The sequence below is a fragment of the Triturus cristatus genome, chromosome 3_2 (genome assembly GCF_964204655.1).
Source record: "Triturus cristatus chromosome 3_2, aTriCri1.1, whole genome shotgun sequence".
In the NCBI taxonomy this organism is placed as follows: Eukaryota; Metazoa; Chordata; class Amphibia; order Caudata; family Salamandridae; genus Triturus; species Triturus cristatus.
In genome coordinates this window covers 495,259,485-495,283,113 of record NC_140584.1, presented here as the reverse complement: position 1 = coordinate 495,283,113, position 23,629 = coordinate 495,259,485, and the positions used below count along the sequence as shown (strand labels likewise).

At 49.9% G+C, this 23,629-nt stretch overlaps 1 protein-coding gene across 6 annotated transcripts in view; it reads left to right on the top strand.

The window, feature by feature from the left end:
• The window catches only part of SBF2 (SET binding factor 2), a 2,080,461-nt gene extending 2,066,173 nt beyond the window's left edge, over positions 1-14,288 (top strand). For all 6 annotated transcript variants that reach the window (XM_085648170.1, XM_085648169.1, XM_085648168.1 and 3 more), the window contains one exon: positions 13,621-14,288. In XM_085648170.1, coding sequence (XP_085504296.1) covers positions 13,621-13,719 — 99 coding nt within the window. In that variant the 3' untranslated portion in view covers positions 13,720-14,288. The remainder of the gene's footprint in view (positions 1-13,620) is intronic.
• Positions 14,289-23,629: the final 9,341 nt, after the last annotated feature.

Below are 23,629 nucleotides of genomic sequence, written 5' to 3'. Positions count from 1 at the left end.
GGAACCTTACCGGTCTGCCACGTCTCCCTCCTCCTCTTTGCGCTAGCAATCTGAAAGAAACACGTAGTGATAGATTCCTTACCTTTGAATTACCCGCAGGCATCAGACTGGATCCGTAAAGTTTTCGTCAACAGTACCCATGCGTGTCGGAAGGTGGCGTTGTGCGGCTCCGCATCCGTTGTTGGCGTCGTGGTCGCCTAGATTACGTCGCGGCAGCTACTTAGACGCCGCCCTCGCGTGCTAACGTCAGTTATTTCTTTTTCCGCGCCAGCAACCGCAGATCCGGAGAGAGCGGTATCACTTTTTGACTGAGTTTTTCAAGGCCTTTTTGTCTCTTTTTCGAGTCGATCAACTCCTGGTGCCGTAGGGATGCCCAGCTTCAAGTCTAGCGGGGACTGTCATTGAATGATGTCGGTGACGGACCCGCACCGCGTGTGTCCCTACTGCCCGGGGCACGACCACGACCCCAAGTCGTGCCCCGACTGCCGGGCCATAGCGCCGAAGACTTTGCAGGAGCGGTCCCGAAAGTTGCTTGAAGTCTGGCAGTCGGCTCCGCACCGCTCAAGGTCCCTGTCCCGTGGGAGGTCGATTGACCGGTCGAGGACGCCATCACCATTGTTCGTCGGGATCGAAGTCTTCGCACTCGGGGTCAGGTAAAGCAAAGCATCACAAGAAGTCGAAGAAGCGCCATCGCTCTCCGGCTTCCCCTCGCCTATTGCGCGGCACGGCTGAGGGTGCGGGTTGTGCCTCCCCCACGGCTCCGGCAGAGCCTACGCAGTCACTGCCAGACTCCCCGCCCTTCCCAGGTCCGTCGGCAACTCCGGCCCAGCTGCAGGAATTTCTGTCAGCCATGGCTCGCCTCTTTGGGCCGTCGAGCCTCGCCGGCGCTCCTTCGGGCCCCGTGGGCCCGACTGGGAGTCCTTGCCCTTTACTGTCGGCAGCTCATGCTTCAGCATCGCTTTCAGCTCCGACCCCGGCGTCGCAGGGCCCCCAAGGATCCAGGCCTGGATCCCGGTCGACGCCGGTTGACCTCGTGACACCTCCACCAACGTCGACCCAACCGGCACCACCTCCGACGTCGCCCATCCCACCGGACGACGACATCCCCGGTTTCAGCCCCGATGTGGACACTGCGCCGGAGCGGCGTCGCTCGATGCCGATTCCGACGCCGATGGGGCCTTTCTACCCCTATGTCCAGCCTCCTTATTTTCGGCCTGTACATCAGCCTTCGAAGGAAGGGGAGGACTGGGAGGGGTCTGAGAACCCTCTCACAGCTCAATGTGAGTATGACCCGGACTGGGTTGAGCAGCTGGGAGATGCCAGTGGTCTTGATACCTCTCCTGACCTTGGCATGCTAACTCCTCCTACCGTGGCTACGTGGGAGGGTGCAAGTCACGCAGTGGTGTTGTGTAGAGTGACGAAGGCCCTCCACCTCGAGCTCCCTACAGTGGCCGTCAGGACTAACCTCCTGACAGAAGTGCTTTAGTCGGCGACTACCTCGGTGGAGCCACTGCTACCTTTTAATGATGCACTTTCAGACGTTCTTTTAGGCACCTGGTCCAGGTCCAACACAGGGGCTCCTGTGGATAGGAACGTGGCCCGATGCCATCGCCTGTCCCCAGGCGACACCCTTTTCCTCACCCAACACCCCACCCCTGAGAGCATGGTTATCCAAGCCTCCACATCTCAGAGCGCATTCCCTTCCGCACCCCCGGACAGGGAATCCAAGAGACTGGAACAGTTCGGTAAGAAGATTTTTTCTTCCGCCAGTTCAGGGCTGCGGTCTGTGAACAACACATGCCTCTTGCGCCGTTATTCCCACTCTGTGTGGGATACGGTGGCGCAAGTGGTGCCTCAGTGTCCGGAGGATGCGTGGACAGTGCTCTCTCAAGCTATTGCTGCAGGGAGAGATGCAGCAAAGTTCACAATTCGATGTGGCCTTGACACCGCTGACTCGCTGGGCAGAGTGATTTCCATGACAGTGGCTCTCCATCGCCACGCCTGGCTGAGGACAACTGGTTTCTCTGGGGATGTCCAGAACACCCTGATGGACATGCCCTTTGATGGCATTCGCCTTTTTGGCAGCAAGGCAGATAGTGCGTTGGAGCGTTTTAAGGAGTCGCGGGCCACGTCCAAGTCCTTGGGCCTTTCGGCCACGTACCCACCTCCGCCTTCTGCTTTTCGCTGGCATTCGCCTTTTTGGCAGCAAGGTAGATAGTGCGTTGGAGCATTTTAAGGACTCGCGGGCCAAGTCCAAGTCCTTGGGCCTTTCGGCCACGTACCCACCTCCGCCTTCTGCTTTCCGCTCCTTTCTGGCCACGGAAGGGGTGCCCCGACACGTTTGCTTCAGAGCCACAGGCCGACGCAGCAACAGTCTCAGCGCGGCCACGGACATGGGACCTGCAGAGGCGGGTCTGGGGGCCAGCTGGCGGGTCAGTCCACTTCCACCCTCGACCACTGCCCCAAAACCTTCCTAGTCCGGTTTTTTAGGCCCATCAAACGCCAGTGAACGGCAGATTTCGCCATCACCTTCCCCACTGGTGCACCATCACTTCGGACAGGTGAGTTTTGCAAATAGTCCGAAGGGGCTACTCCCTCCCCTTCGAGACTACCCCTCCAGCCTTGCCACCTCAGTACCACCGCATGTCAGGGGATCACTTGGCGCTTCTTCAACAGGAAGTTGCAGCTCTCTTGGCCTAGGGGACCATCAAGCACGTTCCTACACCAGAAGTAGGACATGGTTGTTATTCCCACTACTTTCTGGTGCCCAAGAAGGACAAGGGTCTGCTTCCTAGTTTGGACCTGAGGGACGTCAATCGCTTCCTCAGGAAGGAGAAGTTCAAGATGCTATCTCTGGCTCAGGTCTTGTCTGCCCTCGACCCTGGAGACTGGATGGTAGCATTGGACCTGCAGGACGCATATTTCCACATTCCTGTCCTACCGGCCCACAGCTTACCGTGCTCCCCTTTGGCCTTAACAGTGCCCCTTGGGTGTTCACGAAAGTGATCGTGGTGGTCGCAGCTCATCTGTGCAGATCAGGGGTTCCAGTCTTCCCCTATCTCGACCACTGGCTGTTCAAGGCGGGCTCGCCCCGGACAGTCGTCTCCCACCTCCAGACTACGGCTGACCCCCTGCATTTGCTGGGGTTCTCTATCAATGTGCCGAAGTCGCACCTGATTCCTTCTCAGAAGCTCCTCTTCATCGGAGCGGTTCTGGATACGACACACTTTCAGACCTATCCTCCCGAACGGCGAGTCCAGGATATTCAGGCTATGATTCCAATCTTTCAGCCTCTATCCTGGGTTTCGGTCAGGATGACCCTGAGGCTGCTGGGCCGTATGGCCTCCTGCATCCTGCTGGTCACTCATGCCAGATGGCTTATGCGGGCTCTGCAGTGCGACCTGAAGTTCCAGTGGGCGCAGCATCAGGGGAACCTGTCCGATTACGTCCAGATCTCGGAGTGCACAACAGCTGCAGTGGTGGCTCAAGAACCGGCATTAGGTCAATGGCAGATCCCTCTCCCTTCCCCAACCGGAGCACACAGTGGTGACGGATGCATCCCTCCTGGGATGTTAGAGGCGGAGATCAGCTGCCTCTGGTCTCTGGCGGTGTCCAGGCTCCATATCAATCTTCTGGAGCTTCGGGCGATCTGACTTGCACTGAAGGCATTCCTTCCCTCTGTCAGGGGGTGAGCAGTGCAGGTGTTCACAGACAACACCACCGCCATGTGGTCCTGCAACAAACTGGGTGGGGTGGGGTCGTGGACCCTATGTCAGGAGGCTCTGCGCCTCTGGATATGGCTGGAACATCAGGGCATTTCCCTGGTGGTTCAACACCTGGCAGGTTCACTGAACGCCAGGGTGGACAAACTCAGCCGCAAGTGCATGATGGATCACGAATGGCGTCTTCACTCCGACGTGGCGCAAGGTCTCTTTCGACTGTGGGGAGAGCCTTGGTTAGATCTATTTGCCACTGAAGAGAATGCGCAATGTCAGCAGTTCTGCGCATTGGAATTTTCAAGGCGGCACTCGCTAGGCGACGCTTTTCATGGCGAGTGGAGTTGCGGTCTATTGTATGCCTTTCTGCCCATACCACTTCTGCCCTGAGTGCTGAAGAAGATCAGGCGCGACCGGGTCCAAGTCATTCTTGTGGCTCCGGACTGGGCTCGAAGAGTTTGTTATCCCAAGCTACTCAGTATGACCATCGATCCCCTGATCTAACTGCCTCTTCGGGAGGATCTTCTGTCGCAGCAACAGGGGACGGTCCTCCACCTGAACCTGTCCAGTCTCCACCTCTTTGCGTGGAGATTGAGCGGCGGCAGTTGATTCCTTTCGACATGCCTCCTGAAGTCTGTGATGTCATTCGGGCAGCCAGGCGTCCTTCCACTAAGTTGGTATACGCCTGCAGGTGGAACAAATTTGTGGCATGGTGCACAGGAAAGGCTGTGGATCCCCTTCCTGCCCCTCTTTCAGAAGTACTATTGTTCCTTCTTTCTTTGGCCCAGCAGGGCTCTCCTCTGGGCACTATCAAGGGCTACCTTTCTGCTATTTCGGCCTTTCTCAGGCTTCCTGATCAGCCCTCTCTTTTCAAGTCCCCCGTTGTAAATAGATCCCTCAAAGGCATTACTCATCTTTTCCCTCCTTCCATACCTAATGTGTGCTCCCTTTGAGCCTATTCACAACTGTCCTCTTCGGCTGTTAACCTTGAAGACTGCTTTCCTGGTTGCCATCACCTCTGCCAGGAGAGTGAGTGAGCTCCAGGCTCTTTCTTGTAAACCTCCCTTCCCATCTGTTCATCCGGACAAGGTTGTGCTCAGAACACGTCCATCCTTTCTGCCAAAGGTTGTCACTACCTTTCACATCGGGCAGACTATCACTTTGCCCACCTTCTTTCCGCCTCTGCATCCTTCCAGGGAGGAAGAGAGGCTTCACCGTTTTGACCCATTTTACATGAATCGCACACAACAGTTCCGGGTGGATGACCAGCTCTTTGTTGTCTACTTTGGCACCAAGAAAGGTCGGGCCGTACACAAGCGGACTATCTCCCGATGGGTCGTCTTATATATGAAAGCCTGTTATTCTCTGGCTAAAAAGGAGCCTCCGGTGGGGCTGCGCGCCCATCCCACCTGGGCGACGGCTGCCACTGCGGCATTGGGACGTGGTGTCCACCTTACAAGACATCTGTCCGGCAGCTACCTGGGCCTCGTTGCACACTTTTACTAAGCACTATTGCCTGGACAGCCAAGTCCGGAGAGACGGCTTCTTTGGCCGTTCTTTTCTCCGGGACTTTCTGGTGTGATCTTAGTTCGTAGACCCACCACCGGGGTTGGTATTGCTGGGGTATCTATTCTAAGGTGAGGAATCTATCACTACATGTTTCTTTCAGATGAACAAGTTACTTACCTTCGGTAACGATATATCTGTAAGAAACGTTAGTTAGTGATACATTCCTTACCGCCCCACCCATCCTCCCCGTTCTGCAAAATGATTTCTAGGGTTAAGGTCATCCCTTTCAGGGCCCTAGTTTCAAGGCACCAGTGGTCAGTATCTTGCATGGCTCTGCGTTCCTGGCGTGGCAAGTCGTGTACAGAACTGACGCCAGCACGCGAGGGTGGTGTCTAAGTAGCTGCCGCGATGTCATCTCGGCGACCACGACGCCAACGACGGACACGGAGCCGCACAACGCCACCTTCCGACGCACAGGGGTACTGCTGACGAAAACTTTCCGGATCCAGTCTGACGGCTGGGGGTAATTCTAAGGTAAGGTACCTATCACTAACTAATGTTTCTTACATATATATCGTTACCAAAGGGAAGTAACTTGTTCGTTAAACCTCTGGCGATGCTTATACAGTGTCATTGGCAGAGACAGGGGTGAAAATGGAGGCGAGGGCACGAATACCGTGTTGCCTTATACACAGATGATGTTCTGCTGTACTTGGCTGACCCGGCCTTAAGTGGCCCCCAGTGCCTCTGGATCCTGCCACGTTTTGTGGAGGCATCAGGATCAGGCACGGCCGGTCCATTTGGGCGGAAGGGCCACACCCCTCCACCTTTTGCCCCGTGGGAACAGTGTCTGTCAGGCTGAACAAAAGTCAGCCTGACAGACACTGTTCACTTTCAGTTCAAGCAGCCAGGAGCCAGACATGCCCATTTAGCGCTGGCTCCTGGCTGCCTGAACTGAACTTTGCTGGGCTGAGAAAGTCACAGCTCCGGTAGGCGTGACGTTCTCAGCTCAGCAAAGGTTGCTCAGGCCCTCCCCTCAGTGACGAGGGGTGGGGTCACTGATTGCCTCGCACCTGGGCGCTTTAGTTTTAAGCCCTGAAGCGCCCAGGGTCGAGTGTCAATCAGTGACACTTCATCACAGAGTGGGGTGGGGGTCAGTAGTCTCGCTGACCCCATCCCACTCTGTGATGACGTTGGGACTGCTGCCTTCCCTCATTGGCTGACCTGAATGAGGGAAGGCAGCAGTCCCAAGCCTTCTAAGCCGCCGAGGCAGCACAGAGCTTGCTGAAGGTAAGTGTGATTTATTTTCTTTTTAAATTGTTTGGTGCATGCGTGCATGTATGGATGTTTGGGAAAGAGTGTTGTGAATGAATGTGTGTTTGGGCGCGCGCGTGTGAGTGCCTGGTTGTGAGTGTTTATATGTATGTCTGCGTGTGAATGTCTGCGTGTGTATGTATGCCTTCCGCCCCCCCTCCCTCCAAAACTTACCGCCGCCACTGATCAGGATTAACTGTTAACCCAGCTAAATCAGTACTGGTCCCATTGGCACTCTTGCGAGATTGTGTGAACTGGCAGAGGACCATTCCTATTCGCCACCTCAGCTTTAAGTACCTGTGCATCATGGTGGCTCTGATTCCCCAATTAACGTGGTCTCTTAATAGTATCCCACTCATTAGCAAAAACAAGGAGGATCTTAAGCTTTGGCAGTCGCACCCATTGAATTTAATTGGTAGGATAGCATTATACGAAATGATGATACTGCCATGCTTCCTGTACCGCCTGTCCAATTTTCCACACCCGATTCCCCGTCGCTGGTTTCGTGAGATGGACTCGATGATAACAAATTTATGGCACGACCTCGATTGGCGTTTCATACCTGTCAACCCATTCCCTACGACGATGGTCTGGAAGCCTCTAATCTTTAACTCTATTATCTGGCATCACACTTGTTAGTGATTGAGTGGATGGGTGGAAGGTGGTCTGACCCGGGCATACAAGTTAGAGCTCAGGGAGATAGGCTTCCCCAGGATTCACCTGATGCTATACGGGGCCACGGTTCCCTCTACACTCCTGGAGGTGACCCGGATGGTATTTGAGGGGTGGAGGGCAGCCCACAAACACACAGGATGGTGGTCCAGGCTTACTCAACAGACTCCATTGTAGCATGGCAGGTGGTTGAGGGCGTCACTGGAGGGTTTCGCCCGCTGGGATGCCATCGGGCTTACACTTCTGGGGGACGTCTGGAAGGGATCCGATATGGTCTCTTTTCAAGACCTTCAGCAAACCTTCTCCCTGTGAAGGACCCACCAGTACCTGCAACTCTGACATGCTCTTAGGGTACATGTGCCCCCAGACATGCAGATCCCAGAATTTAGCCCAGTGAAGGCAAAGACCTTGATGGTAGCTCTGGTGAGGGGGGTCTCCCAGATATACCGCACACTTATCATCAACGCCCCAGACATCTCATCGACACTCTGAGCATGTTGGGAAGGGTGGCTTGGGCCTATGAAAAACGCTGAATGAAGTGGTGCATTGGTGGCCTGTCAGGTGTGAACTATGTCATCTTGCCTGCGCTTGGTGCAGACATATTATCTACATTATGCCTACTTGTCCCCAACAGGCTCTATCAAGCAAATTTGCTGCCCAGCTCCTCATGCTTTTGCTGCTCCCAAACACCTGATTTTTTAAGCCTCGCCTACCCAGCGCGAATGTGCTACATAGGAGGACTTTTAACCGTCGTTCTGCTCTTTTTCGAAGCACATACTCATGCTTGTGGCGGCATCCACCTTGCGGGAGTGCGCAGGGGCGCGCCACAAGCATGAGTATGTGCTTCCAAAAAGAGCAAACCGCTGCTGCTTCACGCGCGCGTTCGGCAGCATTCCCAGGGAGTCTCTTCTATTCTGTGCACTCCCCCCACCCCTCCCACTTGTTCATTTGTTTAGGGGCAGGATCACTCGCGCTGCTTCTTAGCGCGATCGCTTTCATGGCTACGCGGCTGCGTCGCTTTCACTGCAGCGCAGCCAATACTTGTTTCTGTTTGTGGTCTGTCACTCTTCAAGACCCGAGGTAAGTGGAGGCAGACAAAGTTTTGGGTAGCCAGACTCTAGGTGGTGGGGCTGCTGGGTTACACTTTCTGTGGTATGTTTAGCTTGAGAGCAGGGTTGTGTTGCATGCTAGGATTGACAGTCACAGAGAGAATGGACTTTCATCCATTGAGGATTCGAGTTCCATTGGTGCCTGATTCGTTGATGATGGTAGAAGGTTTGGAGCATAAAGAGATCAACGTTTTTCTTAAGGTGATCTGATATAGTGAGCACATGGTGTCTATTGTATTGCACTGTTGTATAATTAGTGTGCCTAGGTCTTCTGTGCACATGCTGTGGGCTTTTGAGTGGAGCTTTATGTGCATGAGCTCTTTGAGCGCAGAGGTCTGTGCCTGGGTGCTGTGGGGTAAGCGAGTGTGCCTGAGCGAGCAGCATGTGCGCCTCGGTTCTGTGGACACAGTCTATGTGCCTCAATTAGCCTTGGACACAATCAGCAAATACAACTTTGTGACTTCAGTAATCTTTGAAATTCATTTTCACATCCCTCTAGGATGTGTTATGAGTTCTATGTATTTACAAATCTGTATTGTAATCATAAGATCAAGGCTAGAACTTGACACTAAATCGTGTGTTATGGCATTTCATTAAATGAGTGCACCAGGTAATCATCTAGTAAACTACACCCATTTACCCAATAAAGTATGATAAAATCATGTTTGAATGAAAAACATGTTCCGAGAATATGTTCTCAGCTAATTTGTTGCATGGAACCTATCTTGCAGTTCTCACACAATGGGAAATAAGTGACACGAAGCCATAGGGAGGACAAGATCTTCCCAAGATCAAACAATTAGGCCAAGTAGGAGAACCTGTGTAGCAGTGCAGGAATGATTGTTTGAGGGCACCATGCAAATGCTGCGTGTTGTGGGCCCTACTCACAATTTATCACCAAAATATTTTAGTAAAGCCAGGATTATATACCAAGTCAACAGGATCACATCAATAGGTGGGTGGAGGTATTGCTGCCAGCCATGCCCACCCCACCCCAATGACATGCCCACTCAATAGTTGGGGATCCTGTCAAAGGTGTGTTTAATTAAACTCACTTTCAGAACTGAGCCGGTTTCTAAGCACTCCCAATGTTCACAGATAAGGGACAGAAGACAAACAGATCCATTAAAGCCCCGAGCATTCCCAATGTCTGCAAATAATGGACTAAAGGCAGGTGTAACTTCCAAGACACTTTCTCTGGGTCCTGTGGCATAGCTGGTTACTGGTAAGTGTCCGTACTGGATACTTTACTTTAGTGTTGGTGTTCCAAGGTCTCAGATAATATTTCATTCCAACTAAATAACTAAGTTTCCCTTTTACATGTGTGTGTCTACACCGGTAGTCCTAGCAAGCAGTCAAAGTGCAGTTAGCTTTTAAATGTACATTGTCAAGTGTTTTATTACTGATGACGCCGAATAACAGTATTGTTATTAACTGTTAAATAAATCTTGCTGCCTGCTTATTTTAGTTACTCTTAGTCAAATAAGATTCTATGAAGTTATCAAGCACATGATTCTACATCACAGTTGTTGGTCTTCCCCTTTAGTCAAGCTTCTTAGTCCGCTATGCCTCTTTTAGAGCCCCGTGACCAATGTTTCCTCTAATTTTTTTCTTCTGTGTGCGGCAGTGTAGGGTCTCTGTGCGCTGCAGCCATGGCTATTTGTGCCAGGAACCAGACTGCGCTTGTGCGCAGCGCCAAATATCACTCCAAACCTTTGATTACAAAACTGAAAAGACGGTGCATTTCCACACATACAACCCATGTTAGGGGGCTTAAGGCAGATTTGCAATTTGGATACACACGCCATGACAATAATGGAGTAATGGAGAAATTGGTAAGAGAGGGACAGAAAGAGAAAGGCAGACAGAGGATTTGCAAAGTCAATAGTAGGTATGAACAGGGCTTTAAGTGGGCCGGGTCTCACCGGTGCTGAGCATAAGCAGTTTTTTAAAGTGGGCCTCACGCCGAGTCTCTAGCGGGCTCTGTTTTGTTCCCTAGCACATCTGGTCCATTTTTTTTCAGACTGCAGTGACAGTAGGCACATCGATGTGCGCTGCTCACACTGCTCACTTCTTACTAGTAGAGAAGTTAGGGCATGACGTCATGCCAGGTGAGCCTTATAGGGGAAGGGAAATCCTTTAAGGAGAGTCATTTTCTCTCTGGATTTCCCTTCTTTTTTTGAAACTCAGGCACAGCAACATTGTCGTGGTGTCACCAGGGCTTTAAGTTCAAGCTTTTTCAATATTATATACACACCATAGTTGCTGCTTATTTATCTTATGCAACTAACAACCATTGACAAAGCTAATAGTCCTGACTTGTAGGTATAATGTTACTACTTGTATCATATATCTGGATGCAATGACAAACAGCAAAATACAATTCGGGCGGTGCACTATGCGAAAAGCACAGATTTTTAGCTTATGTGTCTTAAAGCTAAGCCCTTGATTACACTGGCCACACCCCCCCTCCCCTCCCCCCCCTCCACAGTTTCTTCATCCCACTTAAAGCCCTGTGTATGATGTTACTTGTTGTATCATATATCTGGATGCAATGACAGAAACAGGAAAATACAAGTCGTGTGGCACACTCTGCCAAGAACAGAAAAGTGTAAATCACCCCTCAGCTGCGCTCTATTAAGAAGAGAAATTCAGCAAGTCTACAAACACGACGTGTGTTTTACACACGTGTTTGTAGAGTTGCTGTATTTCTTTTCTTAATAGAGCGCAGCTGAGGGGTGATTGTGGGACTTTGTTAAAGATTTCAGGTTAATCACAGCGCCCGTCTCGAGCTGCAATTAACCTGAAAACTTTAACAAAGTCAGACAATCACCCCGAAGCCCAGCTCTGTTAAGAAGAGAAATTCAGCAAGTCTACATAAACGGCATGAACTTTAGACGCCGTGTTTGTAAACTTGCTGAATTTCTTTTGTTACATAAGCAAGGCTGTGGGCTGATTGTGTGCTCTTGTTAAAGTATTCATGTTAATCGCAGCTCCTGACGGCCCTGCAATTAACATGAATACTTAACAAAAGCACACAGTAGGCACCGCAGCCGAGCTCTACATATAAAAGAAGATACCAAGTGCCCAAGAATTTCCTACCGCTCCCTCACCTTCGATTGATGTCAGTCTATTCTGCCGCTCTGCCAGAAAACACCCGTTTTTCGCGCCGCTCGCTTGTTAAAAGCAGCGGCGCGAACGCTCTCGCTGGATTTGCTGTGTGTGTGCACGCTCCACACACAGCACTGCGCGCTACAGGTAATAGAGGTGCGCACGAGCGCACCTTATTGGGAACAGTGCCCGTGACTCCCAATGTTTAGGTTGAGCCTGGGGAGCGCATGCCCTGCTCTGACAGGCATGCTGTATTTGAGTGTGGACTTGAAGCTCCGTCCACTCTCCACCCATATTTTTCATTGGCTTGTGGCATTGTCTTTTGTAAATGCTGGCTTCTAATTCGTTATTAGGCTTGTTAGTCCTGCCTTAGTACCACCTTGTCTTTATTTGTAACCTCCCATGAGGACTGGCCCTTTTACTTCGGTTGTTACACGGTATGTCTTATTTAGTCTGTAAGCACTATTTTCTTTAATGAGTTTCTCCTACAACAGGCATGACATGCTTTCCTGCAACATTCAGCGTGCCATGCACGCTTTCACTTTCCAAGCAGCCCGGTACAATGGCGGCAGCTTATTTAAAGTGAAATAGGTCTCGCATTAGAGTTTGAACTATTGGTATTATAAATGATAATGACTTTTATGTGTTAATGGTCAAAACAGGTAAATATAAGGCATTGTCGTGTACAATGCCAGTAGCTTAAACTCTTGCAAATGCGACACCTATTGCATTGCAAATGCTTGTTTCACATGATGTGGTCCTGTGACCTCGTTCAGAGGTACTGGAAGGAAATCATTGCTGAGTTCTCTAGGGTGGTGGGTATACTGCTTGAACTTTCCCCATCAATGGTACTACTGGGGGTCGGGAGAACTAGGGCAGACAGGGCATTACTGGGAACAGCATTACTGGTGGGTAAGAGGAATATCGCAGCAAACTGGAAAGCTTCCAGGCCTCCCACAGTGGAGGGTGGAAGTGGAGGAGAGAAGCCTGTTTATTAGGCACAGGGTTGTCCAAACAAGTATGCCTAAGTGTGGAACAAATTTTCTGAAGGGGAGATTTGGACCTGCTAAAAGTACTCCCAAAGGGAATTTGCCTGTATCACTGTATGGGAATATTCCTATTGTCATTGTAATGCATATCATTTTTTTTACCCGTTTCCTTGCACTGACTGCACTGCGACTTGTTGTGTAGTAATGAAAACAATAAAAACATGTTTATTAAAACAAAATGCAGAAGTGAATGGAAATTGACATGTAGCTGAGCATGACCTTTGGGTTTGTGCTTGTTTTTTGAGGAGGGGAGTGATGGAGTATTTGAATGTTTGCGGAATATCACCAGTGTTAGGGGAAGCATTGATGAGATTGGTGATAGAAAAGACTGTGGCTTATAAACTCAAGTTCACAGGTTTGGCGTTACATATAACTGATATTGAGGATGATTATTTGAAGGAGGGCAGGATACCGGTAGTGTTAAACACCAGACTTGGGTTGAACGTAGTGAATGAAGGAGGAGTGTGTTGATGAGAGGATTAAGGGGAGGTGGAATGAGGAGGAGTTTTTGATATTATTTTTGATGGTATTGATCCTATTGTTGACTTATTGTTTCCAAGGTAATAGAGAATTAGCTAGATAGTTAGAATAGGGATCTGCAAGACCACAACATCATAAAAATTAACAGGGATTGCTAAAAAAGGACTATACTGAGAACAAGTGATGGGGCTAAAGCGTTTTATGCAGTGCGTATTGTACAAATAATGAGGAGGATTTAAGTATGTAAATGGGTATACAAAGTAAGGAAATGGAGAAACAAAGGCACAAAATGAGACAAGCATATCATATCTGGGATTTAATGTTCACAATGTAAACACTAATCATTGGAATGAAGCAATCATAATCTTTATGGAAGTGGTTTAACTTGAAATAATGTCAACATGATTTTTAGATAGATGAAAAGGACATTCAAGTCTGAAGTAGGCTCAAAGAGTAGAAGACTCAACTCTTGAAAGCAGATTCAGAGACCGAGGATGTATTGGGGCACGTTGACGGACCTCGGCGACGCCCTCATTAGCTGCTATCAATCTGTTTTTCCATGATGTGTTCTTTTATAGCAAAAACAAATGTAATAAAAAACCATGGCAATATCACTCTCAGAAATTTTCTTTTTGTAATTTTTTTTCTCTTTTTTTGTAGGTGAAAACCAGTAGACGTATGTATAATTTCTGTGCCCAGGACGCACAAAGTGCCCAACAGTGGATGGACAAGATCCAGAACTGTATATCTGATGCATGATCCAGACTATTCGCACCACTGGCAGTCTGAAGAAATACATTCCAAAGCGCACTTTTTCATCTTCGGGCGTGTTTAGAAATCTTATAGGAAACGCTACTGCGGATGGATAGTTTACCGTTTAATACATGACATCTATGTGGAGCATAGATTTTGCAATTGTAAAACCTCGGGGCAGCTATTCTGTTGTAAAGTGTGAATGCAATCCGTCCAAGCCTGAATTTCCCTCTTGAGGATTATATGAAGGTCTACTGTATTGCCCTAAGAAAACGTATACTACTATAAGTAAAACATACCTAAAATAATTTCCCCGTCTAAAACTCTGCTTCTGTATTCCAAGTGTTCAGTTTGAAACCGGACTATTTTCCTGAGACTGACATTTGACATTGTGAATACACTAAATTTGAATGAAAGGGAGTACTATTGAAAGCCTTTAGTACTCCAAAAGATGTTGTGCACGTTAGGTGTGTTGTTATAAAAATACCAGTGTCAATTGATTTCGCTGCATGTGGCTCAGAGATCTGCACATATTTTGTGCATTTGCGTCCGAATAGTTGTCTTTTTTTTTTTAAGCAGAGAAGGCTCACTAAGTTTTCAATTTTTTGGATTTCATATTGTGTCTCCACTCGTTATTACATTTTGGTTGGGCCAAATAGTTGTACATTTGCAAGGCTTGATAACTCATGACATTCCAAACAATCTAAGTGTAATTTGGAGCAGTTTAAAGCTATTTAATGTTTTGTTTATTTATGCTACCCTTGGCTAATCATCTGTTAAAAAAAAGGAAACTGAATATCGTCAGAACAAAAATATGTGTAGCTCTGCTGTGGAATATGGGTCTGTGTTTTTTAACCCGTTAATCCAACTTTATAGAAGATATTCAACAATTATGAAGGAACAATACTTTTTGTTCATTGTAAATGTTACAAAATGAATGATAAATGCACTAAATCATAATGCAAGCACTTGCACTTAAATTTTTGCAGTACAATACAGTTCCAAGAGTAAGACGTGTTACGACGCAAAACAACATTGCCTCTTATATAAAATATGTACATAAATATTTTGGTTGTTATGTAATTTGATACTGAAACCACTTTTTGCACATAATGTATGAAATGTTTTCATTGTTTTTTTATTCGATAACAATGTGTTTAGTCTTAAAACCCAAAGTAATAGATGTTTTAGCCAAAACCACTTGTGGTATTATAGAACTAGTCGGTAGGTAGCCAGGCCATTGTTTTTATTGTTGATATGGTTAATATCTCACTAATGTTTTAAAATTTGTACTGTATATATGCGTTCGTATTTTTGAATGTTTCAAGTAACTCTTCTGGCAATGTAATATAAAACTAACCTAACTGACAACATGTAAATGACTTTCTTAATATTATTGTGATTTTTGTGAGCAGCTGTTTTCAGGCATGCTGCAAAGTTCACACAACACTTCCCATTTGCAACATGGAAAATGTGGTTGCTTTTTTAATGCATGTGAAATTTGCAAGTGAAATCTGTACAACGATTTTCTATCATTCTTGCTTTGTAAATCATCATTGAAACTGGCTTTTGCACATTTTTTTTGTAATTTTCTTTGTACATGAAGTACTGGCATGTACTTTGTAAAATACTGATTCCATTGGTTCGTACATTACTTTAAAAATGTAAACAACATTATTTTTTGGTAACCAGGTATTTTAACTATTTTATGTACCTGTAATATGACTTGTCATGCTAATCTAATTATAATAAAATATACCTCTTTTGGAAAGAAATTAATTTTGACAGATTCTTATAGAATACAAAAACAACCTTAGCTATTATTTTAACAATCCTTTAGACTAATATGCATCTGTTTAAAAATTAAAGTGCTGCAGAATTTTTATTTATGGGATTGGTTCTCTTACAGTGACATATTATTCAGTAAATTAGCAGTACCCGCTACATTTTGGAGACTGTCAGTGTTAAATGGCAGACATGCATATGAAGAAGCACTATTATTTTACTGCAGTTGAGTTTGGACTGCTGGGTTGTTGACGACATCTTGATCTCTTGACTGAATTTCATCAGTGGTTTTCTGTTGATACAGCCAGGGTAGGAAACAATGCATTTGTCCAGTGGTGCATGGAATCTCTGTGAGAAACCATTGGATATTGCCTGTATTTAGATAACATGGAACTGTATTTTTTTGAACCTTGGAAAAACCCTGTGACAATTTTTGTACAACCTCCTGCTTGTTTGGATGTCAAATTTAGACTGAGCGGCTAGGGTATGTGAGAGTAGATTTGAGAAACTGCTGTGATTTCGACCTTCATATAGCACATATTTGACAGCGGCTGCTGCTATATTCAGAGTAGATGCATGCAAGCAGTTATGAGGCTTTCCCTCTGTGGTGAGTGTCTGGATTATGGGTTTGCTGGTAAGACACTACCAACTGAAATGGTAATGGTAGATTGGGCAACATCCTGAGTCCACCTTTGGACTCTGGGGCTGAAATTCTGTGTCAGTTGCCCTTGTTTGTAGCCTGGCATTGGCAGCTTCTTGAAGGAGGTGGTTCTGTAGAGTGATTTTAAGTAGTACCAGCATAAAAGATGTGTTTTGAAGCCGAAGCAAGTCACTACAGAAGTCAGGTGAATAGTTTAAATGCACAAACACAAAATGCCAGACAAAGAGCTTTGAGAAAGTCCTTGCTCAGGGGAAATTTGATGAAGTGGAGACATTTTTCAGTAAGTTCAAGATATAAGGAGAAACACTTAAGAACACTTCCGTATTTCAAATCAAAAACCAATATCAAAATCTGAAAGAAACACGTTGGTTAGATTCCTTACCTTAGAACATCCCCAGGTGTTAGGCTGGATCCGGAAAGATTTTTCGTCAGCAGTACCCCTGCGCGTCAGTAGGCGTCGTCTGCGGCTCCGCGTACGTCGTCAGCGTCGTGATCGCCGGGATGACATCGTCGGAGTACTTAGATGCCGCCCTCGCGCGCTGACGTCAGTTCTTCTATTTTCCGCGCCAGCAAGCGCAGATCCAGAAAGGGCGTACCCTTAGTCATTTTTTGACTAACTTATCTGAAAGAAACACGTTAGTTAGATTCCTTACCTTAGAATATCCCCAGGCGTCAGGCTGGATCCAGAAAGTTTTTCGTCAGCAATACCCCTGCACGTTGCTAGGCGTCGTCTGTGGCTCCGCGTCCGTCGTCGGCGTCGTGCGCCGGAATGACGTCGTCGGAGTACTTAGAAGCAGCCCTCGCGCGCTGACGTCAGTTCTTCTTTTTTCCACGCCAGACAGCGCCGATCCGGGAAGAGCTTTCCCCTTAGTCATTTTTTGACTAAACTTTGTTGACTCTTTTGGTCTCTTGTCGACTCGACTCTGGTGCCGGTAGGATGCCCGGGTTCAAACCCTGCGACTCCTGTCACCGACTGATGTCGGTTACGGACCATCATCGCCGGTGCCTGTTCTGCTTGGGGCCCGACCATGATTCCGAGTCGTGCCTCGACTGCCGGGCCCTGACTTCGAAGGCTAGGCGGGAGCGGTCCTGCAAGCTCCTGGAGTACCGGCAGTCGGCTCCGTGCCGTTCACGGTCCCGGTCGAGGAGGAGGTCGAGGGACCGGTCGCGGAGCCGCAGTCACCACCACTTGTCCGGTTCCAAGTCTTCGGGTAAGTCAAAGCATGGTAAGAAGTCCAAGAGGCGACATCGCTCTTTGGGCTCCCCTCGCCGGTTGCGCGACTCGACTGAGAGCTTGGGTGGTACAACCCACGCGGCTCCGTCGGAGCCGCAGGAGTCGCGTCCGTCCCCATACCCGCCGGTCCCTGGACCGACTCGACTCCGCCAGAGATCAGTGCCTTCCTCTTGGCCATGAGAGGCCTGTCTCCACCGTCGACGCCTGCCAGTACCCCGGCAGCATCTGCCTCCAAGCCCTCCTAGTCCATGCTTTCAGGCCCATTCCACGCCAGTGGGCGGCAGAGTTCGCCATCACCTGCTCCACTGGCGTTCCATCACGTCGGACAGGTGGGTGCTGCAAATCGTCCGAAGGGGCTACTCTCTCCCCTTTGACACGACCCCTCCAGCCATGCCACCACAGTACCACCGTATGTCAGGGGATCACTTGAATCTTCTGCGGGAGGAAGTTACGACCCTCTCGGCCAAGGGGGCCATCGAACACGTACCTGGTTCAGAAGTAGGTCGCGGTTGCTATTGCCACTACTTTCTGGTTCCCAAGAACGGCAAAGGGGGCCTGCGCCCTATCTTGGACCTCAGGAGCGTCATCGTCTTCCTCCGGAAGGAACGGTTCAAGATGCTCACTTTAGCTCAGGTTCTGGCTGCCCTCGACCCTGGAGACTGGATGGTAGCATTGGACTTGCAGGATGCTTATTTTCACATTCCCGTCCTGCCGGCCCACCGGCGTTACCTGCGGTTCACGGTGGGCCAGGAGCATTTTCAGTTTACCGTGCTCCCCTTCGGCCTCACCAGTGAGTGCCCCTCAGGTGTTCACGAAAGTGATGGTGGCAGTAGCAGCTCATCTGCGCAGATTAGGGGTTCCAGTCTTCCCCTATCTCGACGACTGGTTGTTGAAGGCGGGCTCGCCCCACGCAGTCGTCTCCCACCTTCAGACTACGGCCGACCTCCAGCATTCGCTGGGGTTCACCATCAATGTGCCGAAGTCGCATCTGAGTCCCTCTCAGAAGCTCCTCTTCATCGGAGCGGTTCTGGACTCAGAGCAGTTCCGGGCTTATCCTCCGGAACAGCGGGTCCGGGATATTCAGGCCCTGATTCCCATCTTCCGGCCTCTCTCCTGGGTTTCGGTCAGGTTGGTGCTGCGGCTTCTGGGTCTGATGGCCTCCTGCATCCTGCTGGTACATCACGCCGGTGGCGGATGCGGGCACTGCTGTGGGACCTGAAGTTTCAGTGGGCCCAGCATCAGGGCAACCTGTCCGACCGTGTCTTGATCTTGGAGGGCACTGCAAAGCAGTTGCAGTGGTGGCTCACGGACCGCGATTGGGTCAGTGGCAGATCCCTCACCCTACCCCAACCGGATGCGTCCCTCCTGGGATGGGGGGGCCACATGGGAGAGGCGGAGATCAGAGGCCTCTGGTCTCCGGCGGAGTCCTGGCTCCATATCAACCTATTGCAGCTGCGGGCGATCCGGCTTACACTGAAGGCATTCCTTCCCTCTGTTCGGGGAGGTGTAGTGCAGGTGTTCACGGACAACACCACCGCCATGTGGTATTGTAACAAACAGGGCGGGGTGGGGTTGTGGACCCTTTGTCAGGAGGCTCTGCGCCTATGGACATGGCTGGAACATCAGGGCATCACCCTGGTGGTTCAACATCTGGCGGGCTCTCTGAACGCCAGAGCCGACGAACTCAGCCGCCGGTGCATGATGGATCACGAGTGGCATCTCGGACGTGGCGCAAGGCCTCTTTCAGCAGTGGGAAGAGCCTTGGTTAGATCTATTCGCCACCGAAGAGAACGCGCAATGTCAGCAGTTCTGCGCGTTGGAGTTTCCAAGGCGGCACTCCCTCGGGGACGCCTTTCGTTGCGAGTGGAGTTGCGGTCTGTTGTACGCCTTTCCGCCTATACCACTTCTGCCCAGAGTGCTGGAGAAGATCAGGCCTCGACTGGGCTCAAGTCATCCTTGTGGCTCCGGATTGGGCACGAAGATACTGGTATCCCGAGCTACTCAGTCTGTCAATCGATCCACCGATTCGACTGCCTCTTCAGGAGGACCTTCTGTCGCTGCAGCAGGGGACGGTCCTCCACCCGAAGCTGTCCAGCCTCCACCTCTATGCGTGGAGATTGAGCGGCAGCAGTTGATGCCATTTGACTTACCTCCTGAAGTCTGTGATATCATTCTGGCAGCCAGGCGTCCCTCCACTAAAACGGTATACGCCTGCAGGTGGAACAAATTTGTGGCATGGTGCACAGCAAAGGCTGTGGATACCCTTCGCGCCCCTCTTTCTGAGGTTCTCCTCTTTCTTCTTTCCCTGGCCCAGCAGGGCTCTGCTCTGGGCACCATCAAGGGATATCTTTCAGCTGTTTCAGCCTTCTTGAGGCTTCCTGATCTGCCTTCTCTTTTCAAGTCCCCTGTTGTCAATAGATTCTTGAAAGGCATTCTGGGGCGGAGACACGTTTACGGTCACAGTCGTGGAGCGAGCAGCTGGTCTCTGCAGCGCGGGAGTGGTGGAGGAGCTTTGGACTCGGGGGAGAGCGGACAACGGCAAACAGAGGAGGATTCCAGCCGGAGGTTCCACTGCGTGGTGGGCAGCCTTATCAACGTTGGAACAGCGTTCGTCGCAACGGCCTCCTGTGGAACATCGTTTTACCCTGCTGAAAGCTGTTTTTTCATCGCAAGTCTGGACCTGATAGCGGGGATCGGAGTGGAGGCCAGGAGCATTGTTAGACCATTTTCGAATGGCATCTCCATACCAAACTAAAAAAGATGACAACACGCTGGGGTGCCGTTTGTGAAGGAGCGTCAGAGCACTTGAATCCTCCCGAGTGCGAATACTGCAGTGCCCTGGTTTTTACCTATTTGTGGAAATTGACTGATTCCACGTCTTCGTTGGGCAGGCATAAGCGACGGGACTGCGAGGACCAGCAGCCCTGAAATTGACACCAGCTGTGTTCTCTTCCCGCCACGCTTGAAAACAGCTCACGGCCACCGCTTCGCGGGACGCGCGCGGGCGCGCGCCGGGCGAAGCCCGGGCCAAGGGCGGGCCCGTCTGAGCCCGTCCGTCCGTGACCGATCGAGGCCGGGCCGGGCCAACCCCCTAACATCTGAGGAAGAAGATCTGAAAGGTGAGACTGTGCTTGTTGGGGATTCTTGATCTGTATTATCAGTTGGTCTTGTTGTAGATTCTTGCTCAGTCTGCAATGAGCAAGCTTGGAAATAGAGAAGGCATGCCCCCGGCCTCAACAGGAGGAGCCTTAATGGGAACCCTTGATAATTTCCTCGTGCGTGTCCAGTCAGCTCTGGCTAAGGTGTATCCGCCGACGCTGACCTTCAGGGACCATTTTCATTGGGGGAACACGACTGGTAGGTGCAGCAGTGTGCGACCAATCTGATGTAACTTTATATTCAGGCTCCCTTGAGCCGGTGGAGTCGACGGACTCATGGTTACGCACCTGCGCGCTAAGAGAGGTACTAGACCTGATTATGTTTTTAGCAGCTTACACAGCAACCCCACTCTCATTTTCCTACTCCCTGCTGACGAGAGGCAACTACCTCGAAACACGTGTCCAGGGATGGCACACGCCACGCATACTTGCACGCACTCTTGAGCATAGGTGTATCCGCCGACGCTGACCTTCAGGGACCATTTTCATTGGGGGAACACGACTGGTAGGTGCAGCAGTGTGCGACCAATCTGATGTAACTTTATATTCAGGCTCCCTTGAGCCGGTGGAGTCGACGGACTCATGGTTACGCACCTGCGCGCTAAGAGAGGTACTAGACCTGATTATGTTTTTAGCAGCTTACACAGCAACCCCACTCTCATTTTCCTACTCCCTGCTGACGAGAGGCAACTACCTCGAAACACGTGTCCAGGGATGGCACACGCCACGCATACTTGCACGCACTCTTGAGCATAGGTGTATCCGCCGACGCTGACCTTCAGGGACCATTTTCATTGGGGGAACACGACTGGTAGGTGCAGCAGTGTGCGACCAATCTGATGTAACTTTATATTCAGGCTCCCTTGAGCCGGTGGAGTCGACGGACTCATGGTTACGCACCTGCGCGCTAAGAGAGGTACTAGACCTGATTATGTTTTTAGCAGCTTACACAGCAACCCCACTCTCATTTTCCTACTCCCTGCTGACGAGAGGCAACTACCTCGAAACACGTGTCCAGGGATGGCACACGCCACGCATACTTGCACGCACTCTTGAGCATAGGTGTATCCGCCGACGCTGACCTTCAGGGACCATTTTCATTGGGGGAACACGACTGGTAGGTGCAGCAGTGTGCGACCAATCTGATGTAACTTTATATTCAGGCTCCCTTGAGCCGGTGGAGTCGACGGACTCATGGTTACGCACCTGCGCGCTAAGAGAGGTACTAGACCTGATTATGTTTTTAGCAGCTTACACAGCAATCCCACTCTCATTTTCCTACTCCCTGCTGACGAGAGGCAACTACCTCGAAACACGTGTCCAGGGATGGCACACGCCACGCATACTTGCACGCACTCTTGAGCATAGGTGTATCCGCCGACGCTGACCTTCAGGGACCATTTTCATTGGGGGAACACGACTGGTAGGTGCAGCAGTGTGCGACCAATCTGATGTAACTTTATATTCAGGCTCCCTTGAGCCGGTGGAGTCGACGGACTCATGGTTACGCACCTGCGCGCTAAGAGAGGTACTAGACCTGATTATGTTTTTAGCAGCTTACACAGCAACCCCACTCTCATTTTCCTACTCCCTGCTGACGAGAGGCAACTACCTCGAAACACGTGTCCAGGGATGGCACACGCCACGCATACTTGCACGCACTCTTGAGCATAGGTGTATCCGCCGACGCTGACCTTCAGGGACCATTTTCATTGGGGGAACACGACTGGTTGGTGCAGCAGTGTGCGACCAATCTGATGTAACTTTATATTCAGGCTCCCTTGAGCCGGTGGAGTCGACGGACTCATGGTTACGCACCTGCGCGCTAAGAGAGGTACTAGACCTGATTATGTTTTTAGCAGCTTACAAAGCAACCCCACTCTCATTTTCCTACTCCCTGCTGACGAGAGGCAACTACCTCGAAACACGTGTCCAGGGATGGCACACGCCACGCATACTTGCACGCACTCTTGAGCATAGGTGTATCCGCCGACGCTGACCTTCAGGGACCATTTTCATTGGGGGAACACGACTGGTAGGTGCAGCAGTGTGCGACCAATCTGATGTAGCTCTGGCTAAGGACATAGAGCTAACCGAAAAAAGACTGTCTTTGGATGTTTTATGTGATAAGAGATCGTCAATGGGATCTATTGCGAGCTCCAGATCTCCACCGTGTCACACGCATGCTACCCTGACAACTGTGGGGCTATTATCCCCCGCGACGGAAGTGTGTAACAACGTAGTTATATCATCTACTCCCCTCCTACCTGAAACGTTGGGCGTTACGATGGAAGGGTCGGCAGCAGACATTGCAGCAGATATTGCTGTGCCACAACCTAAGTCTTTAACAACCATTAAGACCCGTTCTGCTAGTAGCGCCAAGGGGGGCTGTGTCAAACAGTATACAGGCCTAACCGGGAAGAATAAACGCAGAGGTGACCATCAGCTTATGATAGCTAAAAAGGCGATCCCTGGTCCTACGGTCAGCTCAGGATCAGATGCTGTTCCATGCCCCCAAACCATCATAAGTGAAGGAAGGCAACATTTCCCGTCACCCGAGGGGGGTGACCCCGTGAATCAGGGAGACAAAGCTTTTTGGAAAAAACTGGACACAATTTTAAACCACGCATGTGCTCCTATTAATGAAAGACTAGGGTCTATCGAAAGCAGACTTGTGTGCATGGAACTGGCATGGTCTACGGCGCGGCAACGGGTTGGCGGAAGTGTACCGAATTGCCAACTGGGATGTGCCAATGACCAAACCGGATGCAACATATGCAAATGCACTAAGAATGACCAAGTTAATGTTGCTGTAAATACCGAAATACAAAGGCCAATAGAACAATGTGACACAGTGAAAGAAGTTAACCAGCAAAACGGAGAAATTAATCCAAAAACTAATCCAGCTGATGACGGAATTAATAGAACTTTATTCACTGTAACAAACAATGTCGAACAGTCCGTACAGTCCGTACAGGCACACTCTTTGGTCCAGTCCCCCTCATATTTGATTGACATACATCTTCCCCCCGAGGCTGCCCCATATGTAGTTGTTCTGACCGGCGTTCCACCCTTGGC